The 19853-nt window shown below is 45.4% G+C and overlaps 1 protein-coding gene across 1 annotated transcript in view; it reads right to left on the reverse strand.

Annotated features, from left to right (window-relative positions):
- The window catches only part of SMG1 (SMG1 nonsense mediated mRNA decay associated PI3K related kinase), a 2768248-nt gene that overhangs the window by 2576780 nt on the left and 171615 nt on the right, over window positions 1-19853 (reverse strand). Inside the window, exons 9-12 of the mRNA XM_069647131.1 lie at window positions 3655-3752; window positions 2435-2608; window positions 2018-2242; window positions 1673-1774 (exon numbers count right to left, since the gene is read on the reverse strand). Of these exons, the coding sequence (XP_069503232.1) occupies window positions 1673-1774; window positions 2018-2242; window positions 2435-2608; window positions 3655-3752 (599 nt within the window). The remainder of the gene's footprint in view (window positions 1-1672; window positions 1775-2017; window positions 2243-2434; window positions 2609-3654; window positions 3753-19853) is intronic.

The following is a 19853-nucleotide window of genomic DNA, read 5'->3' on the forward strand; positions in this document are numbered from 1 at the left end:
ACAACAAGTTAAGTGTATTGGGACAAGTACCCAGCCATTCAACACTCCACACTGCATTCATACCGGTTTCGGGCAGGGCTGTCTCAGTCATTGTGTCAACCACCAGATACTAGACATCCACAACATAGAATGCGGATTAGTCACACACTCCATTCACCCAGGTCCCACCCACAGGAGCACCCACAACATACGGTCGTTGAGAAGGCTCCAGCCAGTCTGGTCAGCACTTCCCCACACTACCATATATGGAACTTCCACCCAACAGCCAGTCAGGGGGAAGGGACAGAGTCAGGGCTTCCCAGGACTTCGGGAAGATCAAGGTAAAAGGCGATGCAAGGCAAGAGGCCATGGGGGCCATTTTGTCTCCATCAGGAATCTACCGATTCAAATGACAGGGCCTGGGCATCCCAAAATGGAGGACGCTCAGGGCACCAGTCAATCTAGCATGGAGCTGCCACCAGCCCGTACCCTGCTCTGGGGGTCACAAACAGGTCCCCAAAAACATACATTAGGGGCACAGGGTTGTACACCTACCTATGGGTGCCATAAGGGTATCCCATGGGTCTGTTCATCAAACCAAAAGAGAGCTGCACCGCCAGGAGTCCCACTTGAACTCCTGCATGGAAAACACAACAGAACACACGATAAAAAGCAATAAAGGACAAGGATATGGAGGCCCTGTCCCTCCGATGCATTTCCAGTATCACACCTATTGAATTGGTAGTCGCCTAGATTATAGTGAAACAAGGATGCCAGCAAATCTGCGCGGGGAGATAGTTATCACCAGTTCAAAGGAAACTGGTTTATTCTCCCCTCCCCATATTGTTTGAAGTGTCCTTGCAAACCATGTGCAATCACGTCTGGAGTTAGAAGGTCCCAGGCTAGCTAGCACTTGTAATTAATTATGTTTGTGTTTAAATGTGTAATGTGATATGACCTACCACAGACAAATCTCAAAAAGGGGTGTGCTGTAAACATGATCTGATGGTAGATAGAATGTGACCAATGAGAACTTGGGAATTAGAGAAGACTATTTCTTTTGTATAGGTTTGACCAATCACGTATGGGGGGGGGGTGATGTATACTAAAATATGTGGAAGTATGTTAACTGTTGCAAAATCTATATAGTGTGAAGTGTTTGTGTTTTTCCAGTAGACTCTGGTTAGTTTGAATCTTTTGCATCATCTAGCCCCTCCTGGCTGATTGTACAATAAGCTTGCTTTACGTACAAATGTGCACTCACTTCGTAAGTGGTGGGTCAGCTTTGATTAGCGGACCATCCACACTAGTTTTACTTCATACATTTCTGAACATCTATTTAAATTTGAATTGTGGTTTTACCTACTGGGCTGGTGTCGCTGCACCACTGAGTGCTGCAAGTCAAACTGCCACTCCTGTCTAGCAGTACATTTTCCATTTAAATGTATTGTCACACAATGGGGGCATTTAGATCTTGATTCCACAAATCGGCATAATAATTGATATTTTTGTGTGATAACATCACAAAACAAAAAAAATATTAAAGAAAACCAAATCATGTATGATCTCAACTGTATTATGAACCAACAGTAAATGTCTTTAAAACAAATATACTACGTATTTGAGGAGCTATACATTTGTAATGTTATATTCAAACACATTGGCTTCTCAACTTTGCTAAAATGTATTTTACCTCTTTTTCCTTATGATATCGTAGTTCAAGTAGTTTAGATTCTGGGATAAATAGCTTCTCCACAAATGTTGATGGCAATTTTGTATTGATTTGCTCAACAATCTGAGGAGAAAATCAACAAAAACAGCTTATTTAAGCTCACTGCAACCTCTGCAATTAGACCTTATTGAGATGCAAATAAAAGTAGATTTTGATAAAGTAAAGATTTGAGGTACAGTGTACTTATCACACAAATAGTGAAACAACCAGAACTTTCCATTTTATGAAGACATACAAAGAAAACCAGTTGTCACCAAGTATATTTCTTAATAGAGGTGCTAAATGCCTTAATTGCAGAGTACATACCAAAGTAAGTAGATGCAAGACTGAGATGATGTAATCTGTTCCGCATGTCTGACAATTCTCTAGCTGATCCAACCCATACGTGATTACCATTTCACAGCGTATAGACATGCTTGGGTCCAAGCTACCAAGTAGCACACCAACACACTCATTGGCAGCTGTGAGCACAATCTCTGAAAAGAAAACCTGGTTTGCTGTTGTCACACACCTCATTACCCGATAAAGAACCTGTTGAGAAAAGCAATTCATTCAGTTAAATCATGATTTTACAATTTAGAAGTTTCATATCTTATGATGCATGAACAACGCGCGGCCAACCTACACCAAACCAAGAGACTTAACTTGGGATGTAAAGTGTAAATACAAAATGGTAAAGCTATACAAAACAGTCTTCAAAACCTCGGAAAATGAATGCCTTACATCAGTTACATAAGCCTCAGTGATTGGAGGACCTCTGATGGGACTGAAACGCTCCCCTATGCTCCGAACCACGGTACTGAACACCCTAAGAAGAGCTGCAAGCTTTGGCAATGACACGGATGGAGGCGGGATATCTTCGTCAACTGACTCTCCAGAGGCAACATGGCTGAGGTCCTGCAAACAGAAATTCAAAGTATTACCTGTACAAATTGTGCAGGTTCACAAGTTAGAGATTACATTCTAAGAAAATAGGTTTCTGCCTCCTGCGCCTCCGTTCACAATTTCATTACTATTGCTTATATTGCAGGTGTTGCAGCCAGTCCCATTGGAACGAACGCTTCTCAGTTCATCCCCATTGATATAACCAAAAAGGGAAACCTGCTTCTCCTAAATATACAATTTTGCCTTCTTTGACTTGTTAGCTAGTGAAACTTAACCATACATTCTCCCAATCCTCAGATGAGATTTGAATGACGCTCGAGCTGTGGTTACGTATTAGCAAACCAATTGTGCTTGTAACATGAGCTTATTATGCTTAAAACATAAGGCCATGTGTTTTTCGAGGAAGGGCCTTCCTTAGGGTTCATTCCTTTTGTTAATTTTGTCATATTGATTGTATCCAATCTGTTTGCTACGTATCCAACTCTGGAGATTTAACATTTGTAGGTCCTTGTCCAATCTGTGTTTGGTACAAGTGTTGACTTTTGCCTAGTATTGGTAACTCCAAAGGCTCACCAGAGCTGATCTACAAGTTTTCCAGTCTGGGCCTGTTCTTTACGTGTTCACTCAACAATACTAGACTAAAGTCAACACTTGTACGAAACCTAGATCAGACAAGAACCTAGAGATGTCAGCTCTCAAGAGTTGGATATGTAGCGAACAGACGGGATACAATCAGTATCTCATAGTTAAAAGGAATGAGAGCCCGGAGGAAGAACTTACAAGCACAATCAGGTTGCTAATTAAGATACGCGACCCACAGCTCAAGCTCCAAAATTAGATCTCAGAGGATTGTGAGAAGTCACAAAAGGAGGCACAATCGTATATCCAAGAGAAGCTGGTTTCCACAAGTTAGACATGACCAAGTTTCAAAACCTTTATCCAATACATTTTAAATGCTAAAAGGTATTTTCCAGTTCAAAAACATTGTATGTGAAGTCACAAGAAAGCTTTTGAAATAAGATCAGTAACAAAAAACAAATTTGGATATCTTCTTTTACCTCTGCATATGCCTCCATGTCTTCTAAGAACTGCCCCAAAAGGGTGGTGGAGAAAGTCAGGTCTGCCACCCAAAATGGTTCTAAACTTTGTAACCAGCCTAAATAAAAATGAACAAAGGTTAGATTGATATGCCTCACAATTTACAAGTCGTTAAGCACACCAGATATTGTCAATGTTCTATTTGTTCATGAATTTAAAGCCATCACGTAGCTCTGAGAAAGTTTGATGTTAAGGGTGCAGGTGAGATCTAGCTGACTCTGGTACCTAGTCAGTATTGTAAGTACAGAACAAACAAAGTGTCCATATTTCATGGACACTCCCATCCCTTGAACACCTATAGTCGCTGTAAAGAATCCGTCAGATTTTGGAAGTACTTCAATCTTATGACACCATTTTTTCAACCGGATAAATGATAGAACAATTCTTTAGAGAATTATAGCAATAACCATTGCTGTTAATTTATTCAAGATGTGTTCTTTATTCAACATATATTAATTAGTATCACACTTATAAATCATTTGAGTTCATCTAGGTCATGAGAATTGTTGGATTGCTTCATATAGCATTCATTACATTCATCTGAGTTAGTTTATTCAATGATTGTACATAAACATAGAAAAACATTAAAAAAACAAATACATATTAAGGACTAAAGCTCTACGAGTTTCAAGAGAGTTCTCTTCAGGAGCAAAAAACGTATTATATTCAATCTTCCATGTTTACATTAGATTCACATTTCTAAAACATAAATTACAGCACTTCCTATTTTAGCATAGTTTCTCTGTACTTTCTGCTTTGGCTGCTGATACCGATGTGAATTAATGGGTACTACTTTGATTCTCTTTCTTATTGGATCACTGGTGTCTTAGTCTTTAGATTCAGCTGCGAAATGACAATGCATTACTTACCGTAAAAGCATTTCTGATGGTTGTATCTGCTTAGATTCACATGCTGTGCATAGGTCCGACATCCAATGGTCACTGCGGAATATTGCATTTTGTTTTTCGTAGTCGAAAAGGGGACGTCGACAAGGCGTGTCTGTAAAACACTATCCCTATAGTGACGTGCGTTGTACCCACAATCCCTCACGCGTCGAGGTCCCACTATTTGTATTTTTTCTGCCCCTAGGGAGCCTTCTATATGTGAGGGAGTACAGAAAAGAGAGATGTAGAAAGGTGTCTATGTTCCTTCCATCCGAGCGGGGAGGAAGGGTGGGCGCATGTGAATCTAAGCAGATACAACCATCAGAAATGCTTTTACGGTAAGTAATGCATTGTCTTCTGATGTTTGTTAATCTGCTTAGAATCACATGCTGTGCATAGACTAGCGAGCAGTACCCGGAGTTGGCGGTGGGTTATGAGAAGGAACAGTAGAGAAAAGATGTCTTAATACTGCCCGTCCCACCTGGGAGTCAGATCTAGAGTGTGCATCTAGACAGTAGTGTTTTGTAAAGGTTTGCACAGAACTCCAGGTAGCCGCTTTGCAGATGGACTCAAGGGGAACATTTGCAATGAACGCTATGGAAGCCCCAGTGCCTCGAGTAGAATGTGCTCTTGGCTTGAAGGGTAGTTCTCTCTTAGCAAGAGAGAAACGGAGTGATGCATTTGAACAATCCATCTAGATATAGTGGACTTTGAGACTGCATCTCCTTCTCTTCCTGCTGCCACCGAGACAAAGAACGGATTAGTCTTTCTCAGTGGCCTGGTTCTTTCCATGTAGAACATGACAGCTCTGCATACATCTAGTGTATGCAGACCTTTTTCTCCCAAGCTGGAAGGGTTTTGAAAGAACGTTGGTAGTTCTATTGGCTGGTTTACATGGAATTTCAGGATGAATTTTGGTGCAAACCTTGGGTGTGTGCGTAGAACCACCTTATCCTTGTGAACTGTTACGAAGGGGTCTAGAACAGAAAGAGCCTGTAGTTCACTTACTCTCCTAATGGAGGTGATAGCTATTAGGAAAGCAGTCTTGAGAGGTCTTTAAGAGTTGCCTTGTGCATGGGTTCAAGAGGCAAGCCCATGAGTCTAGAAAGTACCACATTCAAGTCCCATCCGGGAGCTGGGTTAGCTATCGGAGGGTGTATTCTCTTTACCCCCTCCATGAAGGCCTTGATAACTGGTATCTTCCACCACGACACTAAGTTGGGAAGTTGGGTATGCAGAAAGTGCCGCCAGGTGGACTTTAATGGAATTGAACACTAGACCTGAATCCAGTAAATGGGTCAAGTACAGAACAATGTGTGTGGGAGAGCAGTCAACCGGGTTGATTCTCTTACCTCTACACAAGATGACAAATCTTTTCCACTTGCTAGAATAGCAGTGGCGAGTATTAGGTTTTCTGGCTTCCCTGAGGATGTCCATACATCTCTGCGGGAGTTGTAGATGTCCAAATTCTATGATCTCAGGAGCCAGGCTGCTAAGTTCATGGTCTGAGGGCATGGATGCAGTGTCCTGCCCTTGTCCTGTGACAGCATGTTGTACGGGCAAGGAAGTTTCACTGGGGGGGATGGGGACATCTCCATCAAGTGAGCGAACCATGGCTGCCGGGCCCACATTGGGGCCACTAGTATCATGGTAACTTGCTCCTGGTGCATCTTGTGCACCACTTTGTTAAGAAGGGGAGTTGGGGGAAGGCGTAAACAAATTTCCCTGACCATTGAATCGACAGACCGTTCCCCTTGGACTGGTTCTGGGGGTACCTGGAGGCGTAACTTTGGCATTGTGAGTTCTCCAGAGTTGCAAACAGGTCTATTTCCAGGAATCCCCATTGCGTGAAGACGTCTAAGACGATGTCTTTGTGCAATCGCCATTCGTACTCTTCGGGCAGGGGGAAGTCTCTGCTGAGTTTGTCTGCTAGCAGATTGAGTTCCCCTGGTACGTGTTGTGACAGTAGGAACATGTGTTTGAGAGCCCACTTCCATATATTCTGGGACAGCTTGGACAGTCCTGGAGAGTGGGTGGCCCCCTGCTTGTTGATGTAGTACATGACTGTGGTGCTGTCTGTAAGGACCATCACTGTCTTCCCTTGTAGGTGTTCCTGGAAGGCTTTTAGTGCTTTGAACACCGCCAGTAGCTCCAGTAGGTTTATGTGCTTGGATGCTACGTTTGGAGTCCACACTCCGTGAGCAGTCCGATGGGATAGGTGAGCCCCCCCCCCCATCCTGTGAGGGATGCGTCCGTGGTTGGAGTGGCCTCCACCGCGGATTTGGCAAAGGGTTTCCCTATTATCAGGTTTTCCTTTGTCCACCACCGTAGCGAGAGAACCAAGGCTTGCAAGACCACCACTAGATCGTCCCATTGTCCGCTGGCCTGACACCACTGGCTGTTGAGCCACTCTTGCATTGGGCGCAGGCGCGTGTGAAGTACCAAATAAATACACGACGCCATCATTCCTAGCAATCGCATCGCTTTGGGCACCGTCACCTCTCGACCTGCCACATATTGAGGGATCTGAAACAGCATGTTTTGGACCCTCTTGTTGGAGGGGAAGACGAGGCCGTCCTTTGTTCGAATTAGAGCCCCTAGGAATTGTTTGACTTGGCTGGGGTCTAAGCTGGACTTCTACCCGTTGATCGAGAAGCCCAGTTGGAACAAAAGGTCTACAGTCTTTTGGGTGTTTGAGAAGCATGTCTCGTAACAATCCCCTGTTATGAGCCAGTCGTCGAGGTAAGGGTATACTGGGATGGATAACCTACGCAGGTGGGGCGCTGCCACTGCCAGTACTTTCGTGAATACCCTTGGTGCAGATGCTATGCCGAAGGGTAGCACTCTGGACTGGTAGTGTTTGCCCTCTATCATGAACCCGAGGTATTTTCTGTGCGCTGGCAACATTAAAATATGAAAGTATGCATCTTTCATGTCCAGTGTTGTCATGTAATCTCCCTGTGATAGCAGTGGGATCACTTCCTGTAAGGTCACCATACGAAACTTTTGGGGTTTGACAAACTTGTTCGCTGGGCGCAGATCTAATACAGGGCGCATGGTTAGATCCTTTTTGGGTACAAGGAAGTACACTGAATAAATACCTTCCATTACCTGAGATAGAGGCACGACCTCTATGGCTCCTTTTTCCAGCAGTTGGTCCACTTCTTGTAGAAGGATGGCGAGGTGTTCTGGTGTCATGCGGCGTCCCCTCGGGGGTCTGTATGTTGGGGAACTGTTGGACTCTATACAGTAGCCGCGGGCTACGGTGGAAAGTACCCAGCGGTCTGATGTTATTCCCTCCCATGCTGGAAGAAAGGATGTTAACCGGCCCCCGACCGGCGTTGCATGGGAGGGGACGCGAATCTTCGCGTCACTTGGTGGTGTTGTTGGCTTGGGAGCCTCTGGGGGTGGAACCCCGGCCTCTTCCCTTGCCACGGCGTTGACCCCTCTGATTGTACTGGCCGCTATTACCCTGGTAGTTGCTGGCAGAATACTGTTGGTTTTGTTGCCGGCGTTGTCCACGAAAAAAGCGCTTATTACCAAATCCCCGCCTGTTAGGGGGTTTTGAAATTTGGTCTACGGTCTTTATTGTATCAAATTCTTTCTTCGCGTTCTCCAGCGCGTCATCCACTGCTCTCCCAAAGAGGTTGGACTCCTCTATGGGTTTATTAATAAGGGACGCTTGTGTTTCCGCCTTAAATCCGGAATTGCGAAGCCAGACGTGACGCTTCAGTAAAATTCCTTGTACCAAAGTGCGGCCAGCCGTCTCTGCTGCATCGAGGGTATTCTTGACGATGCTTTGATTGACCAGAGAGCCCTCGTTAACTGTAGCCAGTAAACGAGTCCTTAGGGGTTCGGGAACTTCTTCGATGTCCTGTTTGAGCTTAGCCCATTGAGCATCGGCGTAGCTTGCCAATAGGGTATTATTATTGGCGATTCTGGTAGAGAATGCTGCAGAGGTGGTGATTCTCTTGGCTAGGGCATACAGCTTATTCCCCTCTTTATCTGGGGGTGCCTCGCTAGTAGATAGTGGGACTCCTGCCCTTTTCCTGGTGTTGGTCACGACCAGGGAGTCCGGGATTGAGTGACCCTTAATATATAATGGGTCTGATTAAGAGGGAGAGAACAGTTTCTCAATCCTCGGATTGACCCCCTCTCACCAATGCAGGAGTGGAAAGAGAAGGTGTAATACGTCTCTTAACTGAGGCGAGGATGGGTATAATCTGGCTAGTGGGGGGGGGGGGTTTTCTTTGATAATCCTCTCCACAAAATTGGTGTCTGGGGTGGCCTCCCCAGTTTCGATTTCGAAATGTGCTGCTGCCTTCTTCAGCAGTGCATTGAAGGTGGGTTGATCATCTACAGGCGAAGGGTTCCCGACTGGTGTAGTTTCAGTAGACCTGATGACTATACTGCTACTGCCTGTGTCAGTCGACCTAGCCGGTGACTGCCAGGGATTTGGGTCGCCCTCGTCTTCCTGGAATCCCTCCTCACATAGGTTAGTTTCCTCGTGAAAACCTTCCTCTTCTTGTTGGTCCTCAACATAGGTGAACTCATCTTCCTCCTGGAAGAAGGTGTCTTCCTCACTGGGATTGTAAGAGTATATGTCCTCCTGTATGGGGTTATAAAACTTCTGGTATTTTGCCCTTGGACTCTCCAGGGGTGCCTCCCTTGGTCTCTTGGGTGCCCTGTCTTCTGGGATGGACATGAACCTGTCTAGTTTGTCCATACAGGTCTGGAACCTTTCAAAGGTCCACTGAGGTCGGCCAGGACAGTCTGGGAAAGAAAAAGGAGTTTCTTCCTCCTGTAATTGTCTGTTTCTGTCGCATAACGTCGAAGAAAGAGAGCCTTTGCCTTCTGAGTAGCCTTCTTGCTGGCTAGGGCCTTCTGTCGGCGTCGGGAACTGGCCTGATCTGTTTTCCGGCGTTTTTGCCGTATCTTTGGCCTTGTGAGCGGTTTTCGGCGTTTCACTCGCCGTACGTCTCTGGCCGTCCTTAGATGCTATGCGCGCGAGACTTTCGGCGATCATTCTCTCTTCCGAGGGATCGGTCACCGTCGAGTCCTTGCCCGTCGAGTACTTGCCCGCAACGTGAGCGCTCTTGCGATGCGCGTCGCCGGATGTTTTGGTGTTAGCGCCCTTATTCTTAGAGTGCCCAGTCGCCTGTCGCGGAAGCGGTGGCGGGGAGGGGAGGGCTGACGACCCTTACGGTCGGCGGTGACATGGCGTAGGCCGCCCACCTTTTGACCCTGCGGTCTTTTAGAGTTTTGGGCTTTAGTAATTTACAGGCCGCACAGCCGTCCTCCTGGTGATCGAGGGGTAAGCAACGGTTGCACTGTTTGCGCTTATCCTTCCAGGTATATTTACCCTTGCAAAGCGGGCAAAACCTAAATGGCGTCCTCTCCATAGCTGAGGGTAATAAGTGTGACTACGACTTCGAAAGAGAGGGAGGGGAAAGAGAAAGGCATTCTTAAAGAGAAGAAAGAAAGACCACAAAACCCCACCCTCCCTACTGTGTATGGCCGGCGAGGCCAGGCCACGTGTTCGGCAGCGCCGAAGGATCCCCTCCGCTCATCCTTCCGTCGAAGATCTTGCTCGGCGGAGAAACGGCTCTGCGTTGAGGGAGGGATCTACGTTATTGATATTAATAACAAACGACCAAAGGTCGAAGAAACTATTTGGCAATGTCTCTCGAGGAGCTCCGCATAAAGGCGGCTAGTAGCTGGGCGGAAAAAAACAATCTGAGGGACGTCGACGCGTGAGGGATTGTGGGTACAACGCACGTCACTATAGGGATAGTGTTAGACACGCCTTGTCGACGTCCCCTTTTCGACTACGAAAAACAAAATGCAATACTCCGCAGTGACCACTGGATGTCGGACCTATGCACAGCATGTGATTCTAAGCAGATTAACAAACATCAGAAACACATTCATCTTACGTTAGTTATGCCATTTAGATAGGGCGTTTGTAAAATTTCATCGGTGTTCATACACCAATTACCTGCCACTTGTGTTGAAAATATTTCATCTTTAATGGGCTCCCGTTTAATGTGAATATTAGCGGCACTTCATAAAGTTGTGAAGAATGCATAAGGTTGCCGGAAGTACAATTACGGCAAATTGAAAGCCGCTCCTCTGCTAACTCATTAGTGAAATAATTGCTAGCTATCTTCTAGATGTCATACTCACCGACAGTCTATGTTATGTCGCCCGTGAGAGCGTTTTGCATGTGGGCAAATTCCAAGTACTTGCTAGTCCTACATGGTTCAACTGGTTGATAGAGTGCACGCATTACGATTCGCTGATGCGTGGCGTTACCCAACTATTTTAAATTGTGTATCATTCTTAAAATATATTGGTTATATTCAACTCACTCTTCGGGGTAAAAAGGAGATTGTGATGCCGTTCTTTTGCAGGTCTGTCTCGTATGGTAGCCGACAGTTCACCAGTGCTGCGTGGGTCCCTGGGGGCAAGCGTCCAAATTAATGTAAGTGAAAGATGACGGTAAGAGTCCGACTAAAAGTTAGTGACCTGCTAATTATTCAGTACTCTTCAGACTACGGCAAGAGAGGAATAAGTTAAATTTTCTTACCAAAATACTGTAGACATTTCTGTGATAAACAGTCACCATACCGACACATACACCGCAGTAGTGCTGTGTGTATATTCGTTGCTAGACAATGTGTTCCTATCGATTCTACGTGCCTACGTTTCATGTGCTTATTCTTATGGGATTCGGAGTTTGCTCTGTCAAAATAGTTTGACAATATCATTTAATTGTTTGTTCACTCCTAGGATCAATCTTTAAGTGAACGTACTGGTTATTGGTAACTAGAGCCGATAGCTCAATGGATTACTGTTGTCACTTGTTCGAATACGAGTTTCTATTCACATATTGGATGTCCATGTCCGATCATATCCACACATGCACATATTAGATGCCCATGGCCGTGATCTGGCTGAGCGATTTCAGCATTGCGTGCTCCTTCTTGGCAGCCTCCAGGCCGTCATCGATTACTTTACCAAAGAGGTTGGAGTACTAGATGGGTTTATGAATAAACGTGGCCGAGTTTCTGGTTTAAAACCAGAGTTCTTCAGCCAGGCGTGTCTCTTAAGCAGACTCCCCCGGGTCTAGCGGCATCCAGTGTGTTTAATATATTGTGCGTCACCCGTCTGCCCTCAGTCACAACCACCAGCAGGCGTGATCGCGTGGGCTCTGGGACCTCGAAGGTCTTTCTGGAGTAGGCCCCATTGGACGTCGCTGTAGCTAGCCTGGAAAGTCCTATTAGCGATCCTGGTTGAATAGGCAGCAATAAGTTTCCCGAGAGTCTAAAATTTTATTTTGCAATCTTTACCCAGGGGCACTTCTACTGTGAACAGTGGAAACACTGCCCGCTTTCTAGTGGATGTAACCACCAAGGAGTCTGGTGTGGCATGACCACGCAAGTACATAGGGTCAGATGGAATCATTTTTTCAACCCGAGGGTGGACTACCCTTGTGAGGGATGGGGACAATAAAGGAGCTAGGCGTTTATTGAATTGTGTAATGGAATAGCCTGACTAGTGGGTAGCATGTAGTGGGTGTAGCGATCTAAAAATGATCTGCCGCTCTCTTTAGACTGGCATTAAACAACATTTGGTCATCCACAGGTGAGGACTGCCTCTGTTGAGGTGGATCTAGACAAATGATGTCCGGGTCAGGGGGTGAAAGCCAAGGCCCCTGGATCTGAATGATCCTGATCCCAGTCTGGGTCCTGGTCAACTGTGTCCTAATCAAAAGTATTGTCCTTGTATGTATCCTCCTGTACCAAATAATCCAAGACATCCTCGTTGGATGTGTGTAGAAATAGGAAGCTTCAGCAATATTTTTGTGGAATGGGGCAGGAGTCCTCTTCCCTAAGTCTCTTGGGAGTAATATATTTATCTGAGAAATCTATACATTGGGCCATTGTGTCCATATAATTCTCAAATCTCTGCCTAGTCCACAGGGAAGATGCAGAAGGGTCTGGAGGTGGAAAAGGTTGGTCAGAAGGGGGAGATTCTCCTGATAAAGCCTCCGAGAGAGGCTGGGGGGCTTCAGAATACTCTCGACGAGAGGGGGTGACCCCAAGTTCTCCTGCTGCCGAAATAATATCTGCAAGACTCTTGCGTATTTTCAGCTGTATTTTCAGCAGCTGAATGCTAGGTCTCAACGTGCCTGCTGTTGCGGTTGACAACTCCACTGAAGCCTTAGGTGCAACTGTGTTGTGGGGGGGTTAGGGGGACACCCTTGTAGAGGAAAGCCCAGTTGCATGCCGAGAAGACGGTTGTGCGGAAGGCGCCGAAGTTTTCAGCGGGCCTGTTGGCATTATGCGCTTCTTGGACGTTTCCGTTGATAAAGGCCTTACAGGTTTTGTGTTTGTGTTTTAGTGGTGTGTGTGTGCCTTTGTCGCGGGGGTATGAACTGCCCATAACAGAGTCGGTGGCCTGCGTCGGGGCCGGTCATCTGGCAACCTGAGGGTTCCCCTGAAAGGTTGATGGCTTCCAGTTCAGAGCCATAGCTGCCGATGGATTCCTCGTCATCCAAAGTGATGGCGCCAACGGGGGAATGACTTTCGGCCTGCATCGCATAGGCCTCCCACCGGTTTGTCTGCTTGTCCGTTAATGTCTCGGGACAAAAGAGCTTGCAGGACTTACAAGAACGCTTGTCGTGGTCTCGAGGTAGGCACTGATGGCAACGGCGATGGGTGTCCTTCCAAGGGAATTTGTGGTTACACAACCGACAAAATTTAAAGGGCGTCCTCTCGATAGCAGAGGGAGACTGCAGCCAGGCCAAATATTGAACGAGAAGGGAAAATGAAATGCATTCTTGAAAAAGAATAAACCCAGGGCCCTACTGTAAAGGCCTGGCCGGAGGGTCGAGGCCAAGCAGTCAGACGACCATTGGGTCACCAGTCGTCGAGCAGTCGTGGATGTCTTTGGTGGCAGGAAGTCCACGAGCTAGTCGGGAGACTAGACGACCTTAGGTTGTGGGACAAAGTAATCAAAATTGAGCAACATTAAATCTCTCGAGCTCTGCATTAGGCGACCAACTATTTGGGTGGAAAAAACAATCTGAGGGACCTCACGCTTGAGGGACCACTACACGTCACGGATAGTGTTACAGTCACGACCATGCCGACATCCCCTTTTGAACTTCAAAAGAAAGATGCAATACACTGCAATTACCACTAGATGCGGACTACATGCACAGCATGTGATGCTAAGCAGATTCACAAGCATCAGAACATGCGTTATCACTGGTAAAAAATAAAAATGGAAGCTCTAGGAACTACCAGCAACACTGCACAGAAAGTGCTGCAATAGGAAAAAGGGAGATGCCAGAAAAGTTGGCAGAATAACTCCTTTGAAAAGTACCAAAAAGAGGGGAAAATGGTTCCCAAGGTCATATTAAAAGGATGAGTAAATGGAAAAAGGTTCCCACTCGCTCAGGAGAATCAGTCAAAAATCCAATAGTCCAGCAAAAATGCTGGGTGACTCACAGTGGGTAGAATGTCACCCAAAAAGGAAAATCTACCCAAAAGTAAAATGAATAGAATTTCCTTCACATCCAATGTACATCATAAACCACCACTGCAGGCTCACCCCTTTCATGGGTCCACACACACACGGCATGCACTAGCCCGCGAAAGCTGTAGCTTTCCCAGGCAAAAGCATAACCATATTAGGACTTTCCTGCAGGCTAGCTTTTGCCTTGATGAAGGACCTCCTGGTCCGAAATGCCTTGGCCAACTGGCATTTTCCTGCACATTTGAAAAAACAATATTTTATGATGTATATGAGATGTGAAGTAACGTCTATTAATTTTACCAACACATGAAAGTTGTGACAATTTGACTTGGCAGAGGTACTATTAGGATTGTGCAGTCTTCTTTGTATGTACTTCCAGTGCCTGTTGCGGGGCACTTTGAGGCTTGCACCTATAACTATTTGTAATCTAATTTGTAGAACTTTGTTCGAGGCTTGTGGTGCCCACCCACATTACAATAATGTACTGGTGGGACCAACCCGTCTCAATGTCTTGTGCTCCTAGAGACCTCTGAATCGTCCCGAACACCATGCTGGACCAACCACCTCTGAATTGGGATATTGCGTCATAAGTGCCCCCTTCCACATTTTACTTTGGGAACTTTAGGGACCAGCAGCTCATTCTACAAGTGACCTTCCTGCCAGGTTTCAGCTTCAAAGCATCAAGGGTTCCTGTCCTGGAAGGTCTTCCTCGATCACAAATGGAGCAACGCCTGCTGTCGCCTGTGTGCGGTGACTGTCGCTGGAACAGGCTTCCTTCAGTCTGGTAGAATGTTCTGAAGAGACCTGCACCAGTGCCTGCTGAATTTCTTCATTGGAAAGGGTTGAGCTCAGCTACTGGTCCCAACCAGAATCTTTCTTGCTCCCGCAGCACCTGGGCATCCTCTATTGGTTCCGACAGCAGGAAACCCTACCTCCAGCAACTCCATCTGACCTGCTTAGTCACTTGGGGAAATCGGAGATGGGGAGTTAAGAGGGGGGCGAGCGCTCATAATACAGCTGCCCCCATTTCCCCTATCAGAAACTGTCTACATTGGATTTCATTCATTCCTTCACTTTTTAAAGTTTTTTGTAAAAGCAGTTCTCACAGAAAGAAAAAGTATAATTTCTTACCGTAAAATCAGAGAAGTCTACGGTAATATTTTTCACCACAAGATCTCCTCCTGCCTTTATCCCCTCTCCTGTGAAGAAACATTTGGGCACAAGACCCCATTCAACATAGGGATTGGACATAAAGTTAGGGTCTTCAATTCTTGCATAATTACCTTCCTTTCAGGTGTTGAAGTGAATTGTATGCATTTCCACGAACCAAAAGTGACTGAATAGGTTTTGATCGAATTTAACTTGCATAGCGCATATCGCGTGGAGTCTGCATCTAGATGCAGATGATAAAAGTAGTTGAACAGGGCGCAAAGACACAGCTGTTTTATTAAAAAAGGTATGCTTTAAGCCTTTTCCTAAAGATACTTAGAGAATCGATTTTTCGTAGGTCAGTTGGCAACATACCTACAGAGGAGCAACATCCATCTCCCCAAGAGACAGACCTAGAGGATGGAACCCCCAAAAGACATTGTCCAAGGGATCGAATTTACAGATTTAGGTGAGACTGATCTTTGAAGCCATTAATGCATTTGAAAACCAGGCAGAGGGTCTTAAACAGAACCCTCTGTTGTACCGGGAGCCAGTGGAGGCTGCCATGAAACTTGGAAATAGGAGATTTCCTGGGCAAAGACGAAATTAGCCAAACGGCTGAATTCTGGGTCTGTTTTTTTGGATGCCCATATACAGGGCATTACAACAATATAACTTCGAGTTAGTGCTCCAACTACCGCTTGACGACCACTCTCTGAAATAAGTTAAGAGGCTTCAAAAATTTAAGTTGAATGTAGACAGATTTAACAGTTTGATTCACCTGCAGATTGCACTTCAGATTTGGCTGCCAAATACAGCCAAGGTTCTTTAACGAGTGTGAACTTTGCTGGCACTTCAAAGAGTGCTGGACATGAGACAGCTTGCATAAAGTTATAAAATTTCATCTTTGAGCTGAATACAACAACTTCTGTTTTCAAAGGATTTAACTGGTTTATTTTCCAGCATCCAATTTTTTTATTTTGCTTCCACTGGTTGTTTTAGCCAGACGTAGATTTGTGTCTTGTCGCCATAAGAATATTACAGATTAAATTGAGAGAAAATGCTCATCAATGGACACACATAAATAGTGGGGACAAAGAGCCCTGGGGCGCACAACTGGCTGGTAAAGAGTCAGACAAGTGTGGACCCAGCTTAACCTGATGGGATCAATCATTTAAGAAGAGGTAAACCATTTTAGGGGGGGAGGGGGTGTAGTCAAACACCCAAGCCACAGTACACAGTCAGGAAATAAGGATGTCAAAGTCGACTGAATGTCATTTGAGATTATCTAATGGATTGGTTTTTCTAGTGCCATTTTGGGGCTATAGTAGAGTATTTCTGTACCTACCCGTCTAAACTGAATTCTTGTCTACCTCACTGTGTGGACTCATTGTGGAACACTGACCCCACTCACTTTCCCCTGAGAATAAGCGTTAACCACTCTACGCTTACCTTGATTGGGTTTGGCTAACCTCAGAGTTCCCCTGTTCATCCCAACTATAGCGGTCTCCTAAAATAGGTCCACCAGGCCAGATTCTAGAAATCCATCTTAACACCTAGCAAGAACAGATTCCGAACAAATACATCCATGAAACTAACTCTGCGCATTTGGGACAACCTGTAAACAAACATTAGGACACCTCTATTTATATTTGCATCTTGTGTGCAAGATTTAGATAACTCCATATATTAGCTCCTTGTTACCCAGTGGTAGATCCTTGTGACTGCTTAAAGCTGGGTAGCGTGGAGCTGCATTTAGCTCTTGCTTATCCAACCTTTGTTTCAAGCCCGGCAATGGCATAAAAAATTGACAATGATATAATTAAAATGAAGTATATTAATTCCATTTCTCTATAAGGACTTAAACTCTGAGTAAGCCTTATTTTAGTGTAAACAATGGCGAGAACATTCTGCTGAACAGCAATCCAACCACTGGTTATTTGTACGAGGTTTAAACCACCAGATTGCCATCACCTCAACATATAAACTGACATGTCTTGAGGATTTCCACATAAAATACATTTGAGAACAGTGAATCACAATGTTGATTTACAAAGTCGGCTGTTACCCTGAAAACTGGTCAGGGCTCTTTGTAACCACACTTGATCCCTGTAAAAAAACAAGGTTGGAACAAAATAAGGTCCCTTTCAGTGGACAAAGAAAAACTAGTACCCAATTATTACTAGGTAAGAGAAGGTAGGTAAACCAGGTGAGTATGGGCGCTCAGCCTAACAATTAGTTGATAGGTATTGTACTCCCAAGTGCTTGAAAGCTGCAGGCAGTGGCACTGCTGGGCTAACCCCTGCCTAGCAGAGAGAAGCAAGAAAACATGGATGTGCCCCTATCAATGCGCTTGTCAGATTCAAGAAAAATAATTGAGTTGTATAAGTAGCAGTTTTTTTATTCAAAAGGAGTGAAAGTGGTATGCTGTGTTTGCGGACACGTGTTTCGGCCTATGCGGTCCTCATCAAGGCAAAAATGATCAGGTGAACATCTGATTTAGCCAGTACATTAATACAACAGGATGTTGAAAATAAACATCCATGTAAAACAATGAATCAATTGATTGTACCAGTCACGTCAAATGAAGAAAAGGAGGTGACAGGGCAGCGGTGGTTGGGGGAGGGGGGGTGCAGAAAAGGAAACTGGTCAATGCATTTGCACCGTGGTGTGTTGCTTAACAATACATTGGGCCGCATTCCGAGTACGGCGCTAACCAATGGCGCTATTAACGCCTTGGTTGACGCCGTACCCGGACCGGCAGCGCCTTGGTGGATGGCGGAATTACCGCCCCATTCCAAGGTTGGCGGGGCGGTAATTCCCCATTCACCAAGGCTCTTCCCCATTCCCAAATGAGCCCCCATAGGGCTCAATGGGAATGGGGAAGATGCAAATAACGGTGACCGTTCATTACGGTCACCGTTATTGGCTTGGAGGCCCCTTTGCGCCCTCGACTTTAACACCTGCTCAAAGCAGGCGTTAAGGGCCAGGGAGCAAAGGGAACCTCGGAGTATGGCGGTAAGGGATTAGCGCCACCGGTCTCGTTAGCGGTGGCCGCTATCCCTTACCGCCAGACTCGGAATGAGGCCCATTATGTTCTATTAAGCTCTTATATCTGGTTATTGTGAAATACAGTCAATTGGTGAAGTAGAAGATAATATGGTGTCGTGAGAGACATTCAACCACTGTTGTGGAATGCATCTCATTAATGGCGTCATAAAAATACAGAAACTGTGTCCATCCACTATTTCCAATGAATTTGTATGAGATTTGATAGATTACTCCAATAAAGCAAAACCTCTAGGCAATCTGAGTGAGCACATTATTGGTCTTTGGTTGAAAAGAATAAAAGGATCTCACCATTTGTGGTGTGTTACACAATACATTTGCTGAAGTTCATTCCTGGTGTGTCCCGATCCTGTGTTGCTAGGCATCCGCCTGTTCTGCAAGAACACATTAACTCACCCATGTTAGGTGCGTGTAACGCGGGCCTTAAGAGTTAATGTGAGCGCAATACTGCTATTAAATAAAATTAATGAAAACGCTCCAGTCTGGCATACTCACTAGTAATGACAAGATGGTCATGCAATCAATGCAGGTTCACTTCTAAGCAGAACCCTGCCTTCGTCTGGTGTCCGGATATATTTTGAACTCGGGCGGCATCTTGATTTTTCTTTATATTTGTGTACGTATTCTGCAGTATGACGAAATACCTCGCTGGGTTCCGTTATGTAATGGACATGGTTAACGGAGTGTTGGATCATTGCCATAGATACCAATAGCTATCAAACAGACGCAATGTATGTATGTATTTAATTTTTTATATAGCGCCGGTAGCCCGGGGGCATCAGGGCGCTTGTACATAAAACACTGGTACTACAAGACGGACAACACGTGTGAGACAGACGATAGATACAGATACTATTGCGTAACGAGGTCTCAAGAGAAGTCCTGCGCCCAAGATCTCATCTAAAAAGGTGTGTCTTCAGCATCTTCCTAAAAGCAGAGTGGTTGACTTCAGACCTAAGAGATTCGGGGACGCTGTTCCACAGTTTAGGAGCCAGCACAAGAAAGGATCTGCCCAGCCCTGTTTTTAGCTTAAACTTGGGCACGTGTAGGAGGCATTTTCCACCCGAGCGTAGGTTTCTGCTGGGGTTGTAGGGCACTGTGAGTTTTCAAGTAGGCAGGCGCTGTGCCATAAAGGCACTTGTGTACCAGGCAGAGGGCTTTGAACTTGATACGCTCTTCTACTCTGAGCCAGTGCAGTGCAAGCCTCTCTTCCGTAACATGGTCTTTCCTTTTCAGATTTTTCACTAATCTGACCGCGTTGTTCTGGATCACCTGACAACTAGATAGATCCTTGGATGCGGCCCCCAACAACAGGGCGTTCCCATAGTCAAGCCGTGAGAGAATAATGGCTCTGGCTATCGTTGCCCTGTTTACTTCATTAAGCAGTGGTTTGATTGCTTTCATAAGCCTGAGATAGTATGCTGAGTTTTTTTGGAGGAAGTTAGTCTGGGCGTGAGAGTCAACGACTGAATCGACCATCATACCCAGAGTCTTCACCTTGGGAACCACCT

This window comes from Ambystoma mexicanum, chromosome 2q (genome assembly GCF_040938575.1).
Source record: "Ambystoma mexicanum isolate Mex_15411 chromosome 2q, UKY_AmexF1_1, whole genome shotgun sequence".
Classification (NCBI taxonomy): Eukaryota; Metazoa; Chordata; class Amphibia; order Caudata; family Ambystomatidae; genus Ambystoma; species Ambystoma mexicanum.